We start from the raw sequence: 27,601 nt of genomic DNA, 5'->3' as shown, positions 1-27,601 counted from the left end.
ATGTGTGCCTTACTGATGGCTTTGTWTGTAAGCCAGCACACTGGAAAAGGAGGGAAGTGGGAAGTTTGTCTGAAACAATTTGTAAGTGCCATGTGAATGGTGCACTGTTTATAGCAGGGATGCTTGAGYAACATATGGGCTGTATACAAATATAGCAGTGCAAACTGGGATAAATAGTACTGTGAGAGTGGCTGTAACATCAGCTGCTGCCTCAGTAGAAGCGTGTGGGAAGATTTGTGTTTTACTAGAACAAATTGTAATTCATTGATGTAGCTGTATTTACACACAAACTGCTGTGACCATATTGTGTATGTTGACACACACCAACAAAGCTTTCTTGCTATAGCTGGAACCGTAAACTTAATATGGGTTGGAAAAGAAAGTTTTTCTTGAAAGGAAAGTTGGGTGTTTTGTTATTCTTGCACCGAATGTGTTGATTTAGGATGGTCTGCCTCACTGTTTTCCAGTCCTCTTCCCTCTTGTATGAAACGTGTTTCTTCCACCGGCATTCATTTAGAGACCTGTGCCTTTGATTCTAAATGATCGAAACTTCAGTTCTTCTTTCTTTTGCTCACTAGCAGCTTTCACCCTGCTCTACCTCACTGAGTTTTGGTGCTCTGAAAAGAGGTATTTTCTGCAGAAACTGAAATGTTAAGTAAAGATCTGCCTATCTTTTCTTTGGTGTCTTTATAGACACAAGATATTCTGTCCCATAAATTGCAGTTTTTACTGTAACTTCTCAGAAGAGGTGGTAMAAGATGCTTAAAGATGTGTGCAAAAACAGGAAGGCAAAGCATATTATGTCTCTGTTCTTCCTACCAGCCCTGGAGACATTTGTATGAGAAGTGTAAAATGCACATTAATTGTTAGRTGGTTTGCAACATGACTTGGACTTGTTCTTCTTGAGGAAGATACACACATGAATTGCTTTTTCATCAGAGCGATAAACAAACTAGTCTGGGGATGAGGGGAGCTACAAAAACTGGGTTTTTTTGTCACAAAGCCCAGAACTTGAGGACTTCTCTTGTGGTACGTAGATATTTATAACTTCTTGATGTCTTTTTGTTTCATACATGAAGAGCAGCATTCCTGTCAGTGCAGCTGACCATTATGCTGAGATGAGGTTTGATTTCTCTGAAGGTTCAGTTTATCCAGTGGTAGGTGTTTAGGACAGCAAACTAAACATGCACACCCTGACACAGTTCCCATATCCCGACAGTCTGTGGTTTGGATGGCTGAAATTTCTTTTTCTTGTAAACCTCTCTAGTTTTCCTCTGAGCTTCTTTGATGCATGTGGCCTGGTCARCACATAGTGAATTCAAGGACACAGTTCACACATTTCTGTATTCTTGTTTACAACCCAGAGCTTGATCATTTTATGTGGTACTGTGGAGTTACTGTGGAATGAGAAACACTGACTATAAATTTCCTGGTTATCTTCTCTGAACCATTTCATCAGTTTAGTTATGCAACTTAGTCTTAGTGCCTAATTAATACAGGGTGGAGTTTTCAAGTTTCACAATAAAACTTCCATGTACCTAAACAATAACTGAGCTGGGCTTCTGAATACTRTTCATGGACCTTTCAAGTCAATGTCATCAATGAAGTTTAGTTTTTGAATCTGGTACTCATGAGCATTAACTCTCCCACAGAGTTGTGCTGTGATAGTCTGAATGCTATGTGGCATTAGTGATCATATTTGTTAGTCTCCCTGTATACAGTACATAAAACACTGTTAGTGCTGCCAGAAATAAAATATATGGTTATCTATTAGCTTGGTTTTGTTATATAGTTTAACCTGAGGTAACAGTTATCRTTCATATTTTGCCCTATGTGCACCAGAGAATATAATGTTCTCAACTGCCTTTTTATTCATAATTGCTCAGTAAGGTAAATATAAATTGTCTAAACAACTTTGATAAAGGCACATTGAAGCTATAATAAATAATGCATTTAATGCAAATAATTTATAATCTTAAATGAATTGTATTGAACATAACATTGTCAGTTACATTTCTGAAAAGTGTATTTCTACTTTGAAATTTTTGGTGAAAAGCTTACTCAAAATTGACATTCTAGGAGGTTCTGATTGATTTCATGAAACCTTAAATACTGTGCATGTAAATACTAGACTGTATGAGAATGCTTAGCTAAACTTTATCAAGAATTTGTGCCTTTGTCACAGATACCTCTGATTAACACTTTGCCTGGTAAGAATCTATTGAATCTTTCTTCCTAGGTCTGTTAATCAGTAATATCATCATCCTCATTTTAACCCTGGTTATTAACAGTTGTTATGTCATATTCGCAGCAAAGATGTTACAAATGGGCAATGTCCCGTAAACTGTATATAACTGATTATGGTTCATAAATGTGATAATCAGGAGTGTTGAAACAAAGTAAGTTAAATCAGTTTCAAGTTAGCATGAGGTTRTGCTGTTTGATATTTCTATGCAGCATACTGCARTGTTTCATGAACAATGATTAGGAGGCTGTGTACCAAAGCATTCAGAGAGTGAGGCTGACCATCTTCCTTCTGTCAGTTTGCACACTTAGCTGAAGCCAGTGATAACAGRTTGATAATGAAAATTTTTAAAGCAGAGAAATAAGTTTCATTTTCTCAAAGGCATTTGAGGAGGGAAAAAAAAAACCTATCAACTAGAAGCAGTGTAGACTAAAATTTGCTTTTGAAAATAATCATATTACTACCAATAAAAAGATTACTGAGGAAGTAAAACACTTGGGTATGACTGTCCATTTTTACTTATCACATGATTTGTTCTGTGTGTTCAGTTTAGTTATTTCCTTCAGTATTTGTTACATGAGTCTTAATARGAGTTTATGATTTGAATTCTTATGTATGCTGCAATTTGGCCCATTTACATTGCTAAAAAACAGTTAAAATAAAGGTGTCATACTGTGAAGATAATAGTGCTGTAATGTGACAACCTCAAGATGTCAACATCTTTTTATGACATCTTGTTTGAAATACAGTATTTCAGGAGCACTGCACTCTGCAGCAGTTGTGTCATCACTTCTGTGCCCTTGGATTGTAACTTTGGTCATGGAATAAAGGTATATGTATGAAGGCAAGTTTATTTTCACTGAGGGGTYTCCCATGCCTTTGTACTGCATGGGATGGAGGCCAGGCCGATACCTCAGCAAGGTCATGTCTCGGATCTGCTGTGGAAACAGAATGAGCATGGATATTGTACTGAGAGGTGCTGCAGAGTTACCTTTCTCAGGTGAAATTGCTCTGTGGCTTCCCAGCCACACTGGGATAGAGTTACCCTGTCTGTCCTTAAAGCTGGCTGAGCACATGGACTGGCAGTTCTGCCCAGCCACACAAGCTTGTGATTTTGTTGAGTGTAATGGGTATCAAAATACAAGCTGTCAGTCATCTGCCCTCCTGCTGGAGCCAAACGTGGTGCTGTTTTTTTGTTATGGCACAGTCTCCCAACTTTGCCACCTTCTTGTTATTATCCTTGGTGATGAGACACTCAGTGTCTGACAGATGTGATGTCTTCAGCTGCTGGAAGCACAGCCAGGTTAGCTATCAAACYAACAAAAATCTGAAGTGTGTGAATCTATGTACTTCTATTGAAAGCCATCAAAAAATGTTAGAGATAAGTCAGTATATTTACATTTTCATGTTCTTCACATGCTTCAGAAGCATGCATGCAAAGCAGTTAATGTGGAATGTTAAAGACCCAATACAAAATTCATGTATATTTTTAAAGATACACTTGGCAAACCCTCTGTGTGACTGTCAGGCATTACTCCCCTGTTAGCTCTTTTACCAGTGARGACTACCATGACATTTGTGTCAAAACAGGATCTTCCCAAGGCTTTATCAGCTTGCTCCTGTTCTGGATTTCTGAATTTTTATTTTTATGTTGGCGTTGTAGTGGTGATGTCATAAGTACTACAAAGTAACACCACTGAAAGAATTCAGGAGTAGACAAGTGAAGGAAATTCTGTGCAAGTAGCACAGAGAAAAGTGAGTGGTGAGTAAGGATATGAGTGAAATTGGAAGCTGTTTTAAATAGTGAAGAGCTTTCCCCTGTACTTAAAATCTTTAAATTAAAATAYGGGTCCAAAAGTTGTTGATACTTCTCAAATTTTTTGCCAAGTCTACCCCAATCCCATTCATTCACATAAATCTGTTTATTGAAAGGAGCTGTCAGTACTTTTTTGTTTTTAAACAGAATTTCTGCACACTATGCCTTGTTTTTCTTCTCAAGCACATAGTAAATGAGAGTTGATACCAGTCAAATGAGTTGTTAAATATGCAAATATCTTAGTAGCTGGAAAGCCTTGGAAGTTGATAAGGAAGTTGCAGCTAATGGATTTCACTGGTATGTGACAAAAGGCTGATTACAGTGAGGGGGGAAGGAAGGGGAAGCAGCAGAGTGCATTAGCTATTAACAGATCAACTCATTCATGTGGAAGATTTAAAGTGCATCATTATTTCTACCTGGTTATTTACCTCAGTGTTTCCTTTCTTCTTWAATCATTGAGAAAACAAAATACCCTGATCTGATCCAAACTCCTTACAATTAACCRGAACTTTTTAATGACTGCTGTGAAATATTTAAACATTTTATTCTTTTTTTTTCCCCCATTCACCTTTTATGGCTTTGTTATTTAAATTGGAATAAGTAACAGAGAATTGTAGGGACCTTCCCTGTTCCTGAGGCACACACAGAATACTGTAGATTTTTCTCAGTGCTTTTCTTGAGATTTTCATCTGTGCAACACTAAGGGAGATTTTCTGCTTCAACAGGGGCAGAAGTTAACCACACATCTTACTAGGATCATAGATTCAGGCTACCAGGAGGATCCCATCCTGACTCACCCAATCTGCCTCTTTTCCATGCTATGCAATTCACCTCAAAACTGAGCATGATCCAACCTAAAAGAAAGGATTTTTACTCTCCCTTCACCCTTGTAATACTAGAAACTAGTGTCTCTGATTAAAAGAAAACTATAATTTTCAGTAAGTACTGGTTAAAGGTATTTAATCCATTTGTCTTTGTTGCCACTGTTATACATCTGAATAGCACTTCTCTGAAATTTATCACCCTGGCTCAGACTTTGTCTTTGCCAGCCTTCAGTCAGCTAGGCTAAACAAGCCATGCATTTCTAATTTTTAAATTCATAAAACAAATCCCTTAATCTGAGATGTTTTGTGCATCTGCTCTAGTTTTAATTCCTTCTTCAGCCCAGGTAATATGAATCCTATACAATTTTGCAGTGTGCTTTACAAGGGCTTATCCAGGCCTTGTGCAAAATCTCAAGCATCCCTGCCTGGACTGATTTATTTCTTCTGGTGCATCACAGTTTTCTTTTTCATGGATAAATAATATTCATGGTTCTTGATTACCCTGTATTTACTAATGTATGTCTTTGCAGTTAGTCACCTCCTTGTTTACAGCAGAATTTTTGGATGCTAGTCCTTAAGTCCCAGCTCTCCATGGGTATAAATCTAATTCCCATTTAGGTGTTTCTGGGTTGTAAACTTGATCTTGTTTCTGCACATTAACCCTCAAGATCATTGCACCATGGTTAAGTGGAAGAGTAGCTGTGGTGTATTTCAGATGAAGAATACCTATGGTTATTTTTACAGCTCCATAAAAGGCTTTAAAATCCACAGGTRTGTTTGGATTGGCTTGGTGTTTAATGTGTCATAGGGGAACCCAAAGGATATTAGGCATCTGTGATCACTTTAACAAGGAAAACCCAAAATATACAGTCTACAGTTGCCCAAGCCAGGAAATAAAAAAAAAAAAAAAAAAAAAAAAAAAAAAAAAGCCAAGATTGTCAGCTTTTCTTTTTCCATACTTCTGAATGTGAAACTTTGATTTTTTTTTATTTGGCAACAGAACTGGAGGGTATATGTAGACAGCTAGATACATTTTTATTTGTGCCAAATCAATTCCCACAGCCACACAAGCATAGACAATATGCAAGAATGTGCAAAATATACCTAGTTATTTAGCAGAACTAGGGACTTATATTTAATTTAAAAGAGTTAACAGTGAAAGATCTCTGTTAAAATACATGGTTGCAAAAGCAATCTCTGTTGTAGCTTAGCCCCTTTCTGAGGGAGGAGACAATTTGCAGTTTTTGACAGGCATAATTAAAAGTTGTGTTTTAAAGTTTAAACGTGTTCTATAGAAACTCCATTCTCTGTGTTATGCCTCCCCTTCCCTTCCACSTGTTCAAGGTGGATTATTTCAGTATAGATCAATGACTCCTGCTCAGTGGCTGGGAGCTGGAATCTCTTACACRGTTTCTCTGCCTTACTCAAATGCTCTGCATGTGAGTGCCTTTAAAGCAGTGGGGTGGGAAGGATACCCCACTGATCTGTCAGCTCTGTTCAGATGTTGTGTAACAATGACCTTTTGACCTCCTACCTGAAATCTGGAGGGCTGTGGAACTCACAGGAGCACATCAGTGCTCTTCCAACTGCTGCCCAYGTCCCAGAGCCTCATCATTACTGCCCATGGCAGTGTGTTCCCAGCAAGGCATTTCCATTTGCCACATACCTGGGTTGCTGAGGGCCATGTGCTTATTCTTCTGCTGGTACTGGAATGTGATACAAGGACTGGCTCAGGATGAGGGCTCTGGAAAGTGTCCAGAGCAAGGAAGGGCTTTGGTCAGCKGCTAACTCCTGTTMRKKSCCTTTATCACTAAACTGGATCCCAWCCACATCTTTTCCAARRGTTCATTGTRTTCYGTGTCCTTTTTGTTAAGGGYCTGCCATCCTCAACAGGATGTAAAGAGATCAGGGCATGGGATGGTCTAGGCAGGCCTCTGAGGCAGCTGGATCTGGGCTGGATGGGAGGAACCAGAAACAATACATAGAATTTAAAGAGGGATCTCAGAGGGATCCCTCAGAGAGGGATCTCATTTACTTTCCAGCCGAATGGAGTAAAGAAAAGCTTAAAATTGAGTATCTCGTGGAAGATAGCAGCCAGAAGTGCCTCTCCCCATCAGTTCTGCCCTCTTTTACCCCTGCCTCACTTCCTCCTCTGGGCTCAACAGTGAGGCTGAAGCTGGTTGATGGTGTGTGAAGAGCGCAAAGACACAACCTGAGGAAGCATTAATTGCAAGAGAGTAAAAGCCTCCCCCAAAGGACAGCCTGCTCCAATATGTGCAGCACGTTGGTCACTGGGCTGGAATTCAGAGGGACTGGGAGGATGTGTGTTTCCTCGGAGTCCTTGGCAGTGCAGATGTGGGAACACCAACTGTGATACCTGCCTGGGCTGCCAGAAAGCTGAGAATGGAGCATCTGGCATGGAGACAGTCTAGGCTGGGAGATGGAATTGTCTTGGTTTTATTCAAGGAAGGTTGGGTTTGGCTTTTTGTTTTTTTTTACCATATGCAGTTAAATATAGCCTTTTAATTAAGGATAAGCCAATGTTGCTACCACAAACTCATAAAGAAGCCCACTAAATAATTTGTCAGGTTTTTTTAAAACAGGCAGTCTCTTGAGAAGAAAGGTCTAGGACTAAATTAGCAAGAATGCTGCAGGTCAGGTTTGAAGTACTGCATGGTGACAGAATTGTTTGGGAAGATTTGCCTGGAATTATCTTTCTGCTTATCTGAGTTGCCCTGCTGGAACCACACAGATTATTTAAGTGAAAACTATTTTTCCCAAGCAAGAACTTTTAGGACCTTTTTTTGAGAAGTGAGTCTATTAAAGCAGAGCTGACTTTATTAATAGACCTYTAACTACAGTGCTGTTGTCCAGAATAGCCTGCAACAATCACTTCACAATGTCAAACTTACCTTTARAAAGTGTTAAAAAGAGTTGGTAGACATAATCTCACAGATAGATTTTGAAGTTATTACCACTGAAGTTATTACCAAAATACACAGAAGGGAAGCAGAATTTAGAAGTCTGAAGATGTAATTATTCAGTACCTTTGATTCAGTTTTAATTGTGTAAAAAATACAACAAAACAAATACCAAAAACACACATCCAAAGCAGAACATATCCTCATGTAAACATAAAGTGCTTAAAAATTCACAATTTGAAGACAGTACATTTGAAGTAATATTTTAAAAAGCTGGCAAGACTGTGCCTTTTTCAGCAGCGTGTTATGCTGTTGAATAGTTTTCCATTCCAGACTTAGAAACTGATTATGCATCCACAGAGCATAAAACTTAAAAGTCGTGAGCAAAGTCCAATCTATGTTTTTATAGAAAAGCACARGAGTCACTGCCAAAGTGTTGTAGTTCTGTGAAGCTGTGCAAGTGTCCTGGCATGCAGATTGCTTGCTTGGATTCACTCCTCTGTGGCCCAGGCACAAGATTTTAAAGTTTAAAAATCTTACTTTCACTTGGAAATGTTTCCTTGAATATACAGTAAGTAATGCTTTTAGCTCCTCAGCACATAACAATAAGTCCAAATACAGTTTGAAAAACTATGAACTGTTTAAAATTTCAGAAGATCCTTACAAGAATTAAAACAACAAGGAGATCATGAGTGGTGTGATGGAGTTCTGTGCTTTCTGTAGGGAAACACTCAGAGTGCCYGGTGTCTCTTGGGAGTGTGGCTGCACTGCCAGACTTTGGGTACTCCTGTKGGTGATCTGAACCTTCCCATGTAAGCTTTTACTTCTCCCTTTTGACTCTGTTGGAAATTTAGACTCCTTAATCTCAGTGTTCTCACTTGGTCCCTATGTGCAGACCAAAATTCTCAGCTGGGACATCATCCTCTGGTCCCCTCCAAGTGTCTTCTGTGCCCAYGTTGTTAAAGTTGGAGCTGATGGTGATGGGATGCTGTAATTTTTTAAGTGGCCAGACTGAGTCTTAGGTGATGTTACCAGTTAAGGTAGCACGTAGGGAACAGTCTATTCCAGTACATTCCTCCTGAAGCTTTCCACCTAGAATGTATTCAAAAAGGGACAAACAAAACCTGATGCCATTTGCTTGCACCAAAAGATCACATTGCACAGACATCCCCCATAGGCTTGTTAGCCAATTTCTTAAGTGGTGCACATACAAACGTACACGTATAAAAAAGCAGTGCTTATACAAGTAGACCACTCCAAAAGTGCTTTCTATAATTGGTGTTTTCTCATTAGATTATTTTCTGTAGGTAAAGGTTGCAGTTGTACATTTCTGCACAAAGTAAAATAATTTGGTATATGAAATTTCTAATTTTTCTTTTACTCAAATTTGTGAGAATCTTGTTTTGTGCCAAACCCATTTGTATGGCCATATGTTCATTTTTTTTTCAAGGCTGAGTTTTAGCAAGTTACTAGATTGCATGATCACCTTGTCCATCATGCCTGAAGATAGCTTGGAAAGGGACATAAGTCTCCAAAGTATAATTCAATTTGACTGTAATTTATGAGAATGATGTGTGTAAGAATGTTTCAGGAAATCAGCATCATTTAGATGGAGCTGAAAAGATTCTGAACTTCGTTGTTATTTTGAGAATCTCTGAAATTAAGTGCAAAATTTAAATTAGAGTGGATCTGYGAAAACTTCAATGTTGCATCATTTACCTCACTCTGAAACAAGTGATTGTCTATGGAAACACTCACAATGTTATTCAGTYTTTTTGTGTGTATTTCTTAATGCATATTTTACTGCTGTTAAAKAAGTGTTAAAGTACATTAAATTAAATTTTTCAGTTACCTAGCCTAAAACAAGTCCCGTCAAAATGTAAAAAATACTGTTTATTTTCTTAAGCATTCTAAAGCAGGTTCCAAAAATCCCACTGACGGTGTGTGTTTCTGCTGTCTACCTGCATTTTAAAAAAAATACTTCTAGCATTTACAATTGTAGTTAGAGAGATCATCCATTTGAAGGCTAAGCTTGTCAGTTCAGTCTTAATGAAAAATTAGTAATWTACTTTCAGTATATCTCTTTTTTAACAGCATTGAAATAAAACATGTGAATGTTGCCTTCACTATTTTATTATTTTCATTTATTTATTGGAATAACTACACTGACTTGTGTTGCTTGATGTTTGTATAAATGGTAAAGTAAGTCGAGCTAACTGTTTAGTTGGGAAGATTCACTCCCTGTCTCTTTAGACTATCATCCTACAAATGCTTATATAATTTACTTGGCATATATGTGTAGCAGGTTTTGAATTAAATAAATATTGATGGAAATATTACTCTAGGTTATAAAATAATCAGGGATTGGTTTAGTTCTGTTTTGTGGAACACCAAATGCTTTATTGTGACTTAACTATTAAACATGTGTRCAGCTACTTCCAGTGCACGTAGTTCCCAGTTTTTTATGTGTAAAATAAAATGCATGCTAATGTGTAATGTCTGTGTATGAAATTTGCAGATACTAAGAAAAAGTGCAGTGTTAATGGTATATCTTTATTTTGCAGCTGGGATCATCCTCCTCTGTGCCTTTTACATCCATATTCTCGCAGCTGTTTATGACTGTTGTAGTCCCTCTTATTATTGGACAGGTATGTCTTTTAAATATACATTCTTATTTAAAAAAACAAAATAAAGAGAGCTATCTTAAAGACAGACTGGCAACCTGATAAGCTGCCACATAGGAACAGCCTGAGGATAGTGAAGTCTAATATYAGGGAAAAGATGCTACAGTGCTCCCTGGAGCCACATTGATCTTTGTTGAGATTGAGCATCTGTCCCTCACTCCCACAAACATGAGCTGCTGCAGAGTGAGGAGGGAGCTCCTGARCATAAAGTGGGAAAAATGGCAGCCCAGGCTGTGAGAAATTCCGGCCCCAAACAAATGAGCTTTGAGAATGCTACATAGTCCTTTTGTCACATACCCCTTGCCTGAGGGGTGAAGAAAGTCCTCCCTGTGTAGTATCTATTAATAATTACAGGAGTGAAAAAAACATTTCAACATTAATAAGAATATAAAGGCTAACCATCACAAGTTAAGAAATCATGAAATTAAGGCTGCTCAGGCCATTTTATTTATGCTTTGCAATAAGAGGTTTAGTTGCACAGTTTCTAAGTATTTCTACTGGACTTCTGTATCATGTTTTTCTATGGTCCTTATCTCTGTAGTCGCTGTTTGTGCACAAATGTTAATATTAGTTATTATTTCCCTCGTGTCATGGTGGGAAATCACAATAGTGAGACCAAAAGTTGTCAGAACTGTTGTCACTGTTCTTGGACACTAAAACACCTTAAGTCTAATTCTTACTTGTAAGTATTTGTTGTTCTCAGGCATTCAGAATGCACAGAGGGAATATCGATGGGATTTGAAGCTCATTGGAGCATCCAATTGAACTCCGGGTTCAGCTGGACTTTCTGAATTTTGTCAGCCTAAAGCAGACTTTGAAATGGAAGGCATGGTTAAAATATAGGGAAATGAAAGTAGAGGCTACAAAGGAGCACCCTAGACAAGGTTAAGAATACCTGTCATTGCCTGTGCTGCACAGGACAGTTAATCTTGTATCAAACTAAAATTGCACATTTCAAAATTGGCACGTACTGTAAATTACCGAATTCCTACAGAAGTTTATTTCTTTTGATCAAAAAACCCCATTGGAGTGTAATAGAGGATGAGCATGGTAAGCATGACAGTAGCCATCAGCATCAGCACCTGTGTAACCTCTCTGTAACCACATCATATGGAAAATGGGTATTACCTCTGTGTCCCTGAAGGCTGTTGAACTCTCCTGCTTTGAATTAAATGCCTAAGAGTTTCCTTTTTAATTAGGACAAATGGTTGCTGATTGACTTGCCTGTAAGTACACAGTACTTACCTCATCAAAATTAAGTGTCCACCAAAAGCAGACAAGAAAAAGTACTTGCATCCTCTTCTGAAAGGTCCAAAAACTGGAAACTGTTAGCTGGAAGCCTTAGGTGGAAATTTGTAGGAAACAAATGCATGACAACATATTTAGCAATAAAGTATGAAGCATGAAGTATCAGCGTCTGTACGGCAATGTAATAAAACCAAAGATGATGGTAGATTGTTAAAGAAAGTGACTGCAAAATTTCTAGAGGACTTTCATCTGTGTATATAATGGAATGTTACTTTGGAAAGATGTCACAAGAAATTGATATGTGAGCTAATTGCTGGAGCTGAGTGTTCTGTCGGCTGTACGAAGTGGTACAGCTGAGAATCATGAATTGAGCAGTAGGCATAAGGAAATAAGTGATCTGTGTGATCACTAGGTCCAAATCAGCATTGTCATGAGACTTAACTGAGATAGGATTTAGGATTTCTGATAAAGACAGAAAGAAAAAAGAGGGAATCTTAAAGTTTGTGCAACCTAAGGACAAATTAATATTCTGGGTTTTTTTATAAATATATTTCAACAAGGAATAGGATTATTCTGATTTAAAAGTGTTTGAAGCAGTTTCTGGAAGTAAAGGGTCAACAGAAATAGTTCATATTCCTCTAAGCATAAAGGTTTTGTTTCTGAAGTTACTGTCCTTGACTATATATGTTTGAGGGTGGAAGAGAAGAAATGCCAACGATAGCTACAGATCAGAAATGCCAGTAGTTTACATTGATTTCTTGATTAGGTAGAGCTGTACAAAGGCAAACCAGCCTGCCCAGATAGGAATAGAAGCCATTTCYGAAGGTGGATATCCAAAAGCAATGGGCAGGAATCAGGAAAAACAATGAGTAGGCAAAGGACTGATACCAGGAGATCCAGTGACAGGTCTCCTCTCCCTTCATCTGTTCCAATTAAGTGGGAATTTTTGTCCTTTGTTCGTGAGCCACCACTGACTCATTAGGGAACTGTTGCCCAACATGTGGCACAGGGACGTGTTTGTGCATCGCAGGTCACTCACTCTGGGGTTTCACATGTGTTGGGAGATAATGGGCCACARTTGCTGAATGATGGCTTCAGCAATTAATTCTAATTTATCATTTCATACCCACAACATCAATTCCTTACCACATGCAGCCATACTGTTCAGCAGAAAAGTCAGTGGAAGGATGCCTGGTTTGGTTACCTGGTTGGTAGCCAAGGGTTTGATTGAGGAAAAAAAAAGCCAAGCTTGAAACCTGCCTGCTTGGAGGATTGCCTCCCCTCAGCCTAACTCATCTGTGATCAGCGGGGGCTTTATGCTCAAACCACATCAGTGTGAAACAGAGAAGGCAGCTTAAAGGAAGTGTTCTCTAAGGGCTTTATTTTCCTTTAAAAAAAACTTGCCTCTGAGAAAACCTGTGTTGCCTAAATGCTCATTTCCTGAGTAGGCTGCAGAGCTGGCTGTTTGAGCAGCCCCTGGGATGCAAGCAAAGCAGATGAGAAGGTGCTTTTACATTTGTTTTGTTTGGGGTTTTTTGTTTGCTTTATGGCAAAATGTATCAACAGTTTTGGTTGCTTGGCTGGCTTGTCAGAATTTTTAATAATGGCTGGGAGAAAGAAGTCATAACAGCGTAATTGATGCTTATTTTCTACAATTTTTTCAGCATTTCAGAACTACTATTGACAGGAGTCAAACATGCTCATCTAGCTACTGACAGTGAAATGTGTAAGGGGCTGCAGGTACAGGCTCTGCTCAGGTGGTGGCCCATTCTTTAGGGTACGAAAGAACTGTTAAGGAGGAAGATATGTTATCAGAAAGGCACCGAGTCTCACAGATAGATGATCTCCAATAAGGACAATCACTCTGTTCCTTGTCAGAGATGTGCAGGTTGTCTGAACCTAAAAAATGTTGTAGCCTGTGTCCTCAGTGTCTACAGATGTGTTTTGCTAATTGACAGTCTGATGTTACTCAAATCARTATTGATCGTATAATATTGCATTTGTATTTATAGAGTAACTAATAAGACCCCTCTGACAGATTTCGAAAAGGGACATAATCTATAGTATTTTATAAAGATCTAATTTTCTATAAGCCTTGAAGATCTGTAGTGGGTAAGAGCTTGTTATTTGTGCATCACTCTTGTATACCTCCAAGGGGAAATTGAGAATACTTGTTATATAATAAACGTGGTAATAGATATTTCACGGAAAAGATTTTTGAACGCACTTTGGCAGYTTGAAGTTCTGAGTATTTTTTATCTGGGTAACAGAATCCTAGTTAAGGTTGCTGCTCTTGAGCTGTTGTGATTTTGCTGCAATCGTCTCCCTGTCCATAGATATTGGTAATACTTTTAGCCATCAAAATATGAGGTGTCCAGAAATATCCAAGCAGTTTCTTCCTGACTGGTTGTGAGATTTAGCTGGAGACTGTTGTTTCTTTGCTTATTTTTTTCTTCTGAAGTGACAGATAACAGGAACAGTGAAACCTACTGCATTGTTTCCTTTCCCCTTTTTGCAGACTTTCTCCATTCCCTACACCTAAGTGCTTRTGACAGACTTTTATTTTATGTTTTATATTAAAGAGCGATTTATGATTAAATGTTAATGAAATAGAATTTTCACTGTGCTTTCATTATATTCTACTAGTTTGAACATTTTTCAAAGCAGCACACCAAAACCCACTGTTTTCTATGAATAAATAATAAAAAGCTTGTCTGTACATTATCATTCATGCATTCTCTAGTTGCCCCATTGGTAATTTGTCTGCCAGYGTAAAGTGGGCACTTCACATTAAACAGACCTTAACTAAAGCTAAAATTAATGTTATGATTCTGTGTAGTTCTTCTTCCCAAATCTATAAAATGAAACCAGCTGTACAGAAATTCTCACTGAATCTAGTCACACACAGAAAAATCTTGATGTCCTACAAGTAAAGGGTTTTAAGTGCCTTCTGCATCGTTGCCCAAAATGTTCCAGAGGAGCCCTATCAGCATTTGGGAGGTGTGCTTATAAACACAAATCTAAAAAGGTGCTATGTTGCAATACAAGTTGTAAGTGAAATTGAAACTAAAAAGCTTAGCAAGGTATTTATTTTTAAAGAATGAGAACGGGAAAGGGAAAGGTAGGTGGCAGTTGATAAGGAGTAGAAGGTATGATTTCACTAARGTGTATTATAGTGAGTGGGGGAAACAAAAATTACCAGGATTGTTATCAAAAGGGGAACAATGTCAAATCTTTCTGTTCTTGTAAATTTAATCCACACAGAAGTAGCCCTAATTCTCCTCCAAATCCAGGGGAGCTACAGGGTAGATGAACTCTTCTAGGAGCTTGTTGCAGAAGACCAAAAAAGCAGATAAACACCCTTCAGAGCACAGTTCCCTCCCTTCTAACACCTGACTCAAACAGGGAACAGTGCCTAGTTTCCACAGAATACAAAATCTGAAGGAAACATGTACTGCTGCTGCAGGCACCCTTCAGATTTTTGTCATGTTGCACCTGTTTATAAAGTTTTAAAGTAACAGCTGTAAATTACCCCAAACTGTGTAAGTTAATTTTGAAAATRGCCTCATGTGGTTTTTATAAACATTATTTTAAAGGTGTGTATGTGTCAGGACTTACCTCTTGGGAGTAAACTGACTGACATAATGGAGTAAGATAGCTTTTAGGGGAGTTTGGTAGGCTGAGGGAAGAAAACAAGATACTTTTACATTTTGTTTTTCCCCTCAGATTGCAGGACTTCCTTTTTTCCCACCCCATCTTCAGGAAAAAAAAAAACCATATTGCACACTCTATAGCATAAGAGTAGATTTGACATTTGTTTATCCTCGGAAAGCAGATGAACCATCACATAGTTTGGAACTTCACAGCAGTATTCAGGAACAGGTAGGAATTCATGCCTTCACACAGGCAGAATCCCTCTAAAATTATCGGGACAGGATCTGGCTGAAATGGTACAAGTTCTGCCGTGCAGAAGTGTCTGTGTGTGTGAACTGCAATGCAGACCATAGGAATCATACCTTAGAAGACAAAAAACGTAAGGTAACTGCTGCCTTTAGGGGTGGTGTTAACCCAGTGTAGTTTCAGCTTGTTTACTGTATTTCAACMCAAGGAAAAGGTGACTTGTGTTTCTTTGTGGAGTTGGTGAAGCCCCAGGTGTTTTTCCSAGGTGTTTAGAAGAACATACTGATACTGCATTTCTGCTCTGTTTGTTTATTGTGTAAAACTACTGTWACTTATGTTAAAGAGGAAATCAGTCCAAAAGAGGTGGTAAAATCAGGAAAGATGTATTTTACATAATGATGTAAATACCAAGAGACACTCTTGTGTATATAATGGAARCAGAAAAGGTGACTTCCTATCCATTTCCGTGGAGTTTTGGGCCTTTGGGTTGTTTGTTTTTGGGGTGTTTTTTTTATTTCTTGGTTTTAATAAACAAGTAAGTTAAAGATCTAGATACTTCTAAAAATAGGTACTGTATGACAAATGTCAGAAATTACTCCATTCCATATAAGGTGAGGGGAGAGCTCTTTGCCCTATTTAGTTCAATTAATAATGAACATTAATGAGTTACATTGTTGGTTGCATTTTTTATTTTGTATGTCCAGCACTTGAGCAGACAGGTGGAAATGGTCTAGCTGTATTTTCCTGACAGATTTCTCTGGGCGTACAGTGAGASTGTTTTCAAGGTACAATTAGAGAAGGGAACTGTTTTTCTGTAATACACCTTCTGCTAYTTTCATGTATGATCTAATAACAGATGAGCATTATTTACCTGYTTTCCTGGAATAGCAGATCGTGTTTCTTTGGCCAGGGATGTTAAGTGAAATAAGCATATGAGCAGCGAGCCCTTTTGCTTAGGGGTGCTGGTGTTTAGACCAGGAGGTTATGGCAGGATACGGAGCAGTCTGTAGCAAAAATACTGTGGATATAACTATTCTGGTAGAAGAACTAAATTGAAATGGGGACACTACTGTTAATTCAAGTGTAATTACATTTCTTTGTTGTTAAAAATTAAATCCTGGGCAAGAGGAAAGTTTGAGCCTGAAACTGTGTTTTGAAGCAAATTTGAGCTGATGCCTTTCCAAAACCATTGGAGATTGCCAGAATGTAGTCTTCAAGAGGTGGTTGCCTGCTGGACACATTTATTTTCTTTTATTGTCTAACTTTTCTGTGAGTTTATAAGCATCTTTCACGATGCAGAGTATTTATAAAATATCACCTACTACTAAGTTTTGCTTCTCTCCTACTCTTTTCTCCACTAAACTGCAGTTTGAGGGAAGGATTCAACCTCATGTTCTTTCATGTGCAACTCCTRGCTCAGCCTTTCCCTGCTTTTTGGGGCTGGCATTTGAATTCACACAAAAATCCTTAGAGTTCATCACTACCACCATCACTGGTGAGCTCAGCCTTGGCCAGGGATAGGTCCATTTTGGAGCTGGCTCCATCAGACATTAGGAAGCTTCTGGCAGCTTCTTTCAAAACCCACCCCTGTTGCCTCCCCTGCTACYAAACTTTGCCATACAAACATTATGTATTCCCTTTTTGCTCTTTCTGTCAGCGTGATGCACCTATTTTAGATACCAGTGGCTCATGTTCACATTCAAAAATGGCTATGTTAGCTTTTGCAGCATTTCTAGACAAATTAAGCTCCAGTATCTCAGCCCRGGTTCTGAATGTGTGCTGTCTTTATTGTATTTGTGGGATTTWCTGTTATTTTATTACAAATAGACACAATTTTTTTTTGTAGTTCCGCATTTACCCTGTAAAGTTATAGAATTGGGTTAAGAATTAAAAGGCTTTCAAAGCATCCTTGTCCTGAAGCAACTCTGCCAGGCATGAATAACAAATGGATTGTTTTTCAGTCAAAGTGAATCAGCTGACATGAGCTTCTGTAGGGTTATATTTCTCCCCTCAAGTGAGACAAGAATTTAGGTTACCTTGAATCACTGATTATATGCTGAAGTGACCTCTGAAATTACAGAGCATGTTGAACCTTGTGAGAAGATCAAAAGTTATGGGGTTCTGTGTTAAMGGAGATGTATTTTGTCTGTTTTGTGCACATTTAGCATGACACTGGGTTGATTAGATGATTTCCTGAAGCCACAATTTAGTTCTTCAAGGTCTGTAATTTTTTTTTAAAATGCAATGGGCATTAAGAATCTATACTGATATTTATGGTTGTTGATTCACAAAAATTCCAGACTAGATAGAGATGGATATTTAAAGAAGGTATCACTCARTTGAAGATTCTGAGGAAATACTTGCAGTTTCATTTTTTAAATGTTTTATTTTTTTCTCTTCGATGCCAGTCAAGGATAAATATGTATATAAAGTTATTACTATGTCTCTTATAATTGGACTCTGAACAGGCAGAGGGTTATAGTTTTCATATTAAATACTTCTAGTATAARATGTACTGTGGCATAATGAACCATCACTTTTCTTTTTCAATATCTCGTTACTTTCWGTATAAATCTTCTGGAAGGACCATAAATTAATAGGTGGTCTTAAGTAGTTTTTCTTTTTCCCCAACTGACAATTTAAGGGATAATAGGATTTTTTAACTTTCTTTTAAAAAACCACTCACTTTAGACGTGAAAGTCTTTGCTTTTTGCTTCTGATAATTAGAGTCCCAAATTTGCTCAGAATCAGACTAATCTGAACTTCCCATTAAAAGTCTATCACACTGCTCTCTGCATGTCTTCACTCAGCTTTCTTGTGTCTCTTTCATCAGTGCAGYATCCTGTTCCTAGCCAGTGGCTTGCAAGGAGGTGGCCGAAGGAGCTGTACTGGATGCTCTATCAGAAGTTTGGCCTTATATTTTGAGTTATTTTCCCTCTCTTACATCTGGCAAGTGTGGCATTTTCAATTTCAGTATTTTTACCAGGGTGTTGAGCATTCCCTTAGATGTTTTCCTGCAAATCTGTTATTTCTTATCAGCGGGAAGCCCACAAGTGTWGGGAGTTAAGCCTTGATCTTCAGCCTGCTTAGCTTGGCGTGAACCCCACGTACCAAATTTTTAGTGTGTGCCCTGATGGAGTCTCTCTGCYGTGGTGACTGGGATCGCTGCTTCCCGGACTGCCCTGCTGAGATTCCTGCAAACAAGCTGGGAAAGCAGCCAGGAAAACTGAGAGCCATGAAGTTGATCCCGTGGCTTTGGCATTTGTCGTGTGAAAGGGTCCTGTGGTAGCATTGGTGATGATGCCTTGATATTGAATACCTCCAAGACTTTGTGTTATTAAGCCAAGGGTGGTGGTGTTTGTTAATGGCACCACTAAGGGAAGGTCACRAGATGCCTTTGGAGCCCTCTGGCAGAAGTGCTTCAGGATCCCAGGCTATGATTTCCAGAAGAGCGTGGTAACGGAGAACATCAGGAGGCCTCAGGAGAAATTAGGCAAGATAATGTGATTGCTGAAAAATTAACACAAGTTGCAGCTGTACGATAAAAGCTTTAAAAAGTTTTTTCAAACCGTACAAAGTAAACAGAAAAACTAAAAGCGACTCCCCAGGCAGGACTAAAATAGATGCATTGTATCTGCTGAGGCTTAGTGCTGTGCTATTSAACATAATTTGAAAGTTGAGGTTACTTTAAAATTTATAGTCATTTCTAAAAAATTCTTGAAAAACAGCTTCACATTCTGTTTCCTGAAAGTGCAAAAGTTCCGCTAAGTACAGTAGATTTCCTTGTTTTCATGTGTTAATTCCGGTATTCTAAAAGCTTGCAAATGGCATTTGTCTTTGGATTTACAAAAACTCCAGATATTCAGAGTTTGAATTATTTAAACTCCCACAACACATGCACTTTTGCTTTTCAAGCTTGAGTTATAATTTAATTAAAAACTTCTGGTGCATCGCTAGCTATTTAAATATTAAAATGTTCCATGGATCACTTTCGATTATCTACCGTCATGAAATTCCTGAAGATGTCAGATTTTTAAGATTCCCAAAGTTGCACTTGGAATTGTCTGTTGATGCAAAGGGGACTGTGATAATTACATACATCCATTAGTATCAGCAGAGGAGATAAACTTTGGGGAGGCTTAATGGGCATGTCTCAGTGACAGCTAGCAAAGAACATTTGGCATGATTAAGGATGGATTTGAATGTACTTGAAAATATACTCTCATTATGGACACCCAGTGGAAGTTGCACTACAAATGTTAAATTCCCCAGAAGAAGAGTTGTGTGGCAGGGAAGCTTTGAAATCCACTGTGGCCGTCATCCAAATTACTCTCTTCTCTTTGTGTCTTTCCGCTGTCAGATTCGCTTTGTGATGCCCAACTTGGCGCCCTGCATCTTTGAAAAGAGGCAACCTGTTGGTTTCTGTGTTTCAGATTGTCCGAAGATACATCAAGGACTGGCTTGAAAGGAAGAAGCCTCCATTTGGTGCTATCAGCAGCTGTGTGCTCCTGATGATCATCTACACCACGTTCTGTGATACTTTCGCCAATCCAAATATTGACCTGGATAAATTTAGCTTGATTATAATCGTGTTCATAAGTAAGTTCAGTCACAGAGCATCTCTTTTCTTTGTGTTTCAGGTGTGTAATGAGCTGCATGTACTGGGGGAGCTTTGGGGATGCTGCCATGGAGCTGGAGCTTCTAAAGCATCTAGTAAAACCAGACTACCAGTCTTCTTATGGGATGGATGCTTTTAGGAGTAAGCATTTGGAGAGGAGATGAACCCTGCTTTTAGGTGTGCCTGAGGTTACTCTGTGGCCCTTCCTTTCTAAAAGGAAACAGTATTATTTACAAGCATTTATTGGCATTCTGATTTTGGCTTCTTTGTTATTAAACAGCTGTAAATGCACAGATGTTGCATTCCTAAGGGCAAGGAAAGATGTGGGGTTGAACTGTTACCCAGAAACACTGTTATAATTTTTAAGCTATTCTTCCTTAGCACATTATAAACCCAGAAGCTAGTTGGGAGCTTGAATGTTGGTTTGTTTCTGCGGATGGAGCACATTTCATAGAATTTATTTCAGAAGCACTCTAGTCATTCAGCCTTAAGTAACATACACGTGAGAATAGGCTGCTGGTATCCTTGCCATCAGCTGGAAGCACTTGCAGATCACTCCCTCCCAGGGAAAGGCAGTGGTGTACAGGCACTGTCTCCTTTCCCAGCAGGGAATTCCCATCTTGCTTCAGACTGTCCACAGACAGGAGTTCCAATTTGCACGGAGGAGAGGTAACTACAGTATACTTCASTATAAATCACATCTCATGCTCTCAAACTGTTAGATTTCAAGAAATCAGTGCATCACCTCTTYGAGGTGTGTTTGCACATGATTCTGTCTAACAAAAATAATGTTCTTCTATAAATTCARCCTCTACTAAAGTCAGAAAGGAATTTGTCTCTGCCCTTTGTGCATCATCTCTTAATTCTGTTCTAAGTGTGGCATTTTTTTGGATTATGAAACACTAWACCTGTGTAAAATAATACATGAACTTACAAATGGTACTATATAAATGCTTTATTCTGAAAGCAAATAAGTAGGAAGCAATGCTATGGAGCTTTTTTTTTTCAAAATGGAATGAATACTTCTTTGCACTGGCACCCGAGAAGGACTTTGCACTTAAATCAGTGCAGAGTTGTCAGTAAAAAAGAATGATACAGAGATTTTCAATTCTGCAGAGAAACTCAGAATGAAGTTACATTTGCAGTAGAAATGTGAAGTTTTTCATTACTGTGCTGACTACTACTTAAAAAAAAGGTTCTATATAGTTAAAAAGACATGTTCTAGAACAGTTGATGTAGAATGTTTGCTTCTGTTGCCTTGCTTGGCCTTTATTTCTTTTCAAGACAGCTCTGTACTTGTGGCACATGGAGTGAAATGTACTGTTTGCTGTGCAATACACTGAAAGTCATATCTGTATTTTCATTGCAGTGTGCATAACTGGAKTTTCTTAGTAAGAATATTAACATAAGCATTGGAACTGCTTGGAACATATTAGACAATTGGTTGGAGTTTTTTTCTGGAATATTTGTAAAACCAAAAACCAAGAAAATTTTAAGAGATTTGGTGATGGTAGGGTATGCATATTGTGTTCTAGAAAAAGTTCGTGTCACCATTGGATGTGTTGGCTGGATGCATGTATTGTGTTACACTAGGAAGTGAAATTAGCACAAGGAGTTTAAGATAAAATTTGTCATTCTGCTGATTAATGTTTTTATGTAATTTTTATGCTAATATTCTAACCACGGCAAAATATTCACAAGGAATAATTGGTAGCAACACATGTTTATTGCTTTACAGAATTATGTGTATTAAGGGATTGGTTTTTTTCTGTGCATATTAAATTAATGTACTTAGCTGGAAAAAAAAAATTGTAATTCAGGAACAATGGATTACTCTTTTAGTTCATGAAGGAGGAATTAAGTGCATGCTGAGGTGACATTTATGCATTCTAGAAAATGTATGTAAGAGAATAGAAAATGTCACTGGTAATAGTTAATGTCCCTGCCATGTTTCCCAGTTGTAAATTGGGGTCAAAATCAAATGTGTTGTCCTGACTTGCACCACTCTGTGGGACATTGTAGCCTCCTTGCATTCACAACTTTTGCAAAGAAGAGGGAGAGGACCCATCCCAGATTCTGCTGCAAGTAAAAGCCTTTCCCCCATAACCTTCAAACTCAGAGAAGGTCTGTGCAGGTCCTGGGGTTTCTCTTCCAGCCGTGTGGGGAGTCCCTGTGCTCTGGGCTGACACTCGGTCTCTGCAGCTACTCACAGAGAAGCCATTGGCTTCTCCCCACATCTCTGCACTCCAGGGGTGGGCTCTGCACCCCTCAGAGGCCCTGGAGGTGTCAGCAGAACTGGCAGAGAGGAGAGCTCCCCTTGGGATGCTCACAACTACCTGCACACTCACAGAGCTGACTGAGCCTGAAGGAAATGTCTGACACGCACTGCCCAGTCCAGGAATTAGCCTTTGTCTCAGAGAGAATTCAGACATCTATGATGATCTTCTCTTCCTCTCCCCATGAATGATCATGATTAATATACCTAGGGCTGAGAATATTTATTTGGATAATGCTTACACGCTGTGCTTTTTCCTGTAAAATAGAAAGTCTAAATGCCYAGCAACCAGAGTATGTCTGATAGATTTAAACAAAACTTGTGCAGAGATGTGCAGTATATGCACTATTTCCTGCCATTCATCATGTCAAGAAATACTTCATTCAGAGGAGTTACCCCAGGARGAGCTTGTGTAGCCATAGCATTAGTTCTAGCTTCCCTGGATGTAATGATCCATATTGTTCAGCCAGGCAGTCTTTAAAGGTTGTCTGTCTGTGGATTTCTCAGGATAGACTTGGTTCAATCTTATTTCTGACTTGTTATATGGGGGCAAAAGACCCATGCACAGCAATTGCAATTGTGGTCTAATTTTGGSTTGTTTCTTTTTCAGTATTTTCTATTCAGATGAGTTTCATGTTTTTGACTTTCCTCTTCTCCACAAGGTAATTCAATGTGCTGAATAGCAACCCTTGAATAACAACCTTTCTTTTGTGTGATATCTTTGGTTTGGGTGATAAAGTCTATGCAAAAGTGTAAAGACAGGTTTCTGAATAGGGGTGACCTCATTTTGATGTTTCATATTGTCCTTACTGCATTTTCTCTGTTAAGAGTTTCACAGGCTAAGAGAGCAGGACCTGAATTCTGTCCTTTCTTGTGTGTTAATTACAGAGTTGTTAAATCTCAATCAATCACTGYTATACCTCATCCACTGAAAAAAATGGATTTGCACAGATGTCACTGAAGGTATAATTTGCCCTGCAGACATGCTGATGACATATGAGAGAGAGAACTCAGTTTGACTTTTAACATCTCAAGATACATTTGCTGGGCTGGCAATTCACTCTTCTCTGTATTTGTCAAATTTGTTACATTTATATGGTGATTCTTAAAAGACAGTTGTCCTGAACTAATGTTTCGTATAGCTTTTTTTTTTTTTTTTTCTCTTTAAAAAACTCAACCAGAAAGGACAGTTGTACATTCACTTCTNTCTTTAAAAAACTCAACCAGAAAGGACAGTTGTCTCTTTAAAAAACTCAACCAGAAAGGACAGTTGTACATTCACTTCTCAAAAAATAGTGCTGTGATAATGGTGTTAGCCAGTGGCTCAGGGTGTCACTGGAGCTGGTTGGAGTAGCCACAGTTGTCCTCTTGCTGAGGCTCACTGGAGTATTGGTTTAACAGCACTCTGCTGAATGGGGAGTGCCACAATACGCCAGACTCCAGACATATGCTTTATATAAATTATACATAACCATAAGGGAGAATCACAAAGAAGGGTACAGTGTCTTAGAGCTACTTAGGCTTTCTTTAGTGCCACAAGAAAATGTATCTGTGACAAGATCATAACCTGCCTTTAGAAGGCATTTTTAAATTACTTCTGAACTGCTAGACCTAACCTGGGGGAAGATATGCCCCAACTGTGAAATCTAAATTCCTTAAGTAGTAACCCACTCAGTATGGTAAATACTTAGAATCTCATAAATACTCCTAATTTGGACCAAAAGGTGATCCATTGGCCACTCATCTCTCTCTATATATGTATGTCATTTTCTTACCCCTCCTGGCCTTAGTCCCAGTGTGTAAACCCTTAGATGCAGTTTTTCTCTGAAGTGGAAGCTAACTCCTTAGTGTAGACTCAATAKATTGTCCAAACTGAGCATTCTGTTACTATTCCATACTAGGAAAAGAAACCATAGGTCATTCTCTCTTCTTTTGTGGAGGCAAGTGACCACTGCTGTGATGTTTTTGCATGTTTGAAAAAAATAACATTGGCTGGAATAAAGTGTCCTACATGTCTTCAAAATTCCTATCCTTCACATGGGAGTGTATTCATTAGAGAGCTTGCCACAACAGAGAAACAATTCTGCTAAAAAAACCCAAATCAAATGCTACTGTTCATTTATGGTTAGCACTATTACTATCACTAGACTGATCAAAGTGATGTGAACGTGTATATGGATTCTCAAAGTAATATGTTTGATAGATGCTGTTTTCAGAAGTTTTTTTTTTCTATCAGAGCTTATTAAAACTCTTTTGTTTTCTAGGAATAACTCTACTTTCACACCAGCAGACACAGTGGCTATCGTTTTCTGTTCCACACATAAATCCCTCACGTTGGGTAAGTCAGGAGATAAGCTTGTGAGCAAAACAACAGTARCATTCATACCTTGCTGTGTTGGAAAAACAAATTGGTTTAGGTGCTGGTTTTTTTGATTAAATGGTTTTGAATTTAGTGTGACRAGTCATGCTACCAGTATGATACTAACAGTAGGATAATGTTCTTGCACTGATGAAATAAGTGCTTCCTACAGGGCAGAGAGCACRATCTTCTCAGCTGAGGTTTTAGTGGTTGTAGACTAAGACCACCTGATTTGTGGAAAGCTGAATTTTTCTTTCTGTCCTTATTCTGTTCTTTTGTCTAATTCAATACTGATAAAATTTCAGGGTTTTTTTTCTGAAGAAATTGCAAGGTGTATCTGCCCAGTTTGACAGTAAAATCTTACATCTAAAAGCTGGGGTGTGCAAGAGAAAATATATGATGTAGTGTATTCAGAAATCACAAATAGATCTTTTGCTTAACATGAGCAAAATGCATGTGTTTGAGTCTCCAGATACTTTGGATAGCTTTATTTATTAGAATTAATTTATCAAAACATCGTAGAGATATTTGTCACTTATGACCCCATAGTGATCATAAGATGTTCTGATGGATATTCACAAAGTATTGTTAAATCAGAAATGCTTCCAACTGTTTGCTACTGCTTCATCCATTATGTTCAGTCAGGGGCACAACTGGACTGTTTTCAAACTATAAAAACAGCTGTTTGGTAAAGCATGTATGAGTGAATATCTGACCATTTTCAAAAGTGTATCTGTCAAAGAGAAACACAGCTAGTGTCAATAACAAAGGTAAGAACTCAGCCTGAAACAGGGGAAGAACAAGTTGGGACTTAGGTGAGTTGTTTTCCAAGTCAGTTTGATACAGCCAAACTCGTTCTTTGCTTCAGCCAGGCCTGTGCTGCAGAACTGTTAGCAAATGCCTTTGAAAGTCTGTGGGAAGCAGAGGAGTTCCTGGAAGACAAGAAAAAGTCAAACATAATGTCTCTTTTTATAGTGGAAATGAGAAGGGGACGAGGAATTATAGATCAGTGAGTTTGACTTCATTTTGTAGAAACATAGTGAATCAAGTCATTAAATACATGATTTTAACAGTGTAGGAAGAATGAGGAACTGAGTAACAGCCACATAGCTTTGCCAAAAACATAGAATACTAAACTAATCTAATTTCCTTTTGCACAGGGTCCTGTGGGTTGCAGAGAAGTAGAAAAAGTTGTATGACTTGAGCGTGTTGTGGCTTTTGATATTTGCAGACATTTTGGGCTCCACAATTCAAAAATTGTGTGGGCTAACCAGAAAGAGATCAGAGGAGAGTGCCATGAATGATTATAGACCTCAAAAATGTGACCCCAAAGGTAGATTGAAGTGGTTGGGATTGTTGAGAGAAGATAACTGAAATACTGTAATGATTTTCAAATGCCTAAAAGGTGATGCTAAAAAGGAAGAAAGTAACTCTGTCACAGTGGACTTCGTAAAGGGAAGGACTTTGTTACAATGATGATGATTTAGGCTAGCAATCAGGGAAACCTGTCTAGTGTAAAGCAGTTTAGCTTTGGAGTAAGTTGCCTATTGATGTCTTCAGTCTCCTATCATTGCAGACAAGCCTGAGATGGAAATTAAGTAGCTCGAGTTGATCCTGCCTTGGAGCAGAACATAGATTAAATGACATTGGTCTTTTCCAGCCAAATGTTCTATGAAACTGAGCTTGGACTAATAAATGAGCTTGTGTTCAGGACAGTTACACRTGTATTTGTAGGAGGCAACTGCACACACAAGCCATGACACTGCTGTGCTTGCTGTTTGGAGCTGTGTGTGAACTTAGGGCACAACTGGGAGACTACAGAAGAAACGCTGAAGAACCTGGTTGTGTTTGACAGTAGGAATGTGCAAGTTTCCCCTTYGCTCCCCAGTGAGAATAGTTTTATATATGCTCTGTTGAATATTTCTGCCAGCTTGCCATGACACTAAAAAAAAATATGCACAAAGCCTTTTTAAATATTTAAGTCCTAAAGGGGCTTACCGTCATTCCCCAAAAATAAGGACTGTTCGTTTCTTTTACTCACTCTACCGAGCATCCTTATGCAGCCTGTCTTGACCTGACTGTGCACACAGCTGAGTCAGTTCACTTTTCTTCTGCTACTACACTCTCAATTTTTTATTTTATTTTCTTTTTTAGAAGAACTTAGTTTGAGGTTCCTAGCTCCCTTGACCTTTTAGCTCACATTTTCCCAAATCTGAGTTACTGCTCACATTAGCATAGCCTCATGAGCCAGCTTTTGCATTCTGCAGCTTTGTTTGCCCGAGTACACCGGCAAAAATACTTTGGCCACCTTGACTTCAAGAACTCCTGCAGCTTCTCCCCAATCACAAGTACTTTTTTCCCCTAGTCCAGGTATCCTATGTCTCAGTGTGTAAGTTGGAATGAAACAGGTAGATGATGGAACATGGTACTGTGGGGCTGCTTCTCAGCTAGGGACTGTTCTGTTTGTCAGCTTTCCAGTCATCCTGGAAGAGGGATGGGGAAATGCTCCCTTTGGCAATCCCCTGGGAGCCTGTCCTTGGTAAGCCTGAGGTTCCTGCTGCTCTTGTGTGCATCCCTACTCCGTGTGTGTCCAGGTGTGCCTGCTGTGTGTCAGATTCCAGCTGGCTGATTTGGGGACCTTTGATATTTTATTCTGTTTGGTGTTAGTACCAGTTTTAGATAAGGTAGAGCTTTATAAAAACAGATCTGTA

The 27,601-nt window shown here is 38.6% G+C and overlaps 1 protein-coding gene across 2 annotated transcripts in view; it reads left to right on the top strand.

Moving 5' to 3' along the window:
• The window catches only part of SLC10A7 (solute carrier family 10 member 7), a 134,915-nt gene that overhangs the window by 91,352 nt on the left and 15,962 nt on the right, over positions 1 to 27,601 (top strand). For both annotated transcript variants that reach the window (XM_057376317.1, XM_057376316.1), the window contains 4 exons: positions 10,371 to 10,454; positions 20,072 to 20,237; positions 23,142 to 23,193; positions 24,796 to 24,869. In XM_057376317.1, the coding sequence (XP_057232300.1) occupies positions 10,371 to 10,454; positions 20,072 to 20,237; positions 23,142 to 23,193; positions 24,796 to 24,869 (376 nt within the window). The remainder of the gene's footprint in view (positions 1 to 10,370; positions 10,455 to 20,071; positions 20,238 to 23,141; positions 23,194 to 24,795; positions 24,870 to 27,601) is intronic.

The sequence above is a fragment of the Malurus melanocephalus genome, unplaced genomic scaffold, assembly GCF_030028575.1.
Source record: "Malurus melanocephalus ecotype Western Australia unplaced genomic scaffold, MMel_1.1 scaffold_277, whole genome shotgun sequence".
In the NCBI taxonomy this organism is placed as follows: Eukaryota; Metazoa; Chordata; class Aves; order Passeriformes; family Maluridae; genus Malurus; species Malurus melanocephalus.
This window is presented reverse-complemented; position numbering and strand designations above follow the sequence as displayed.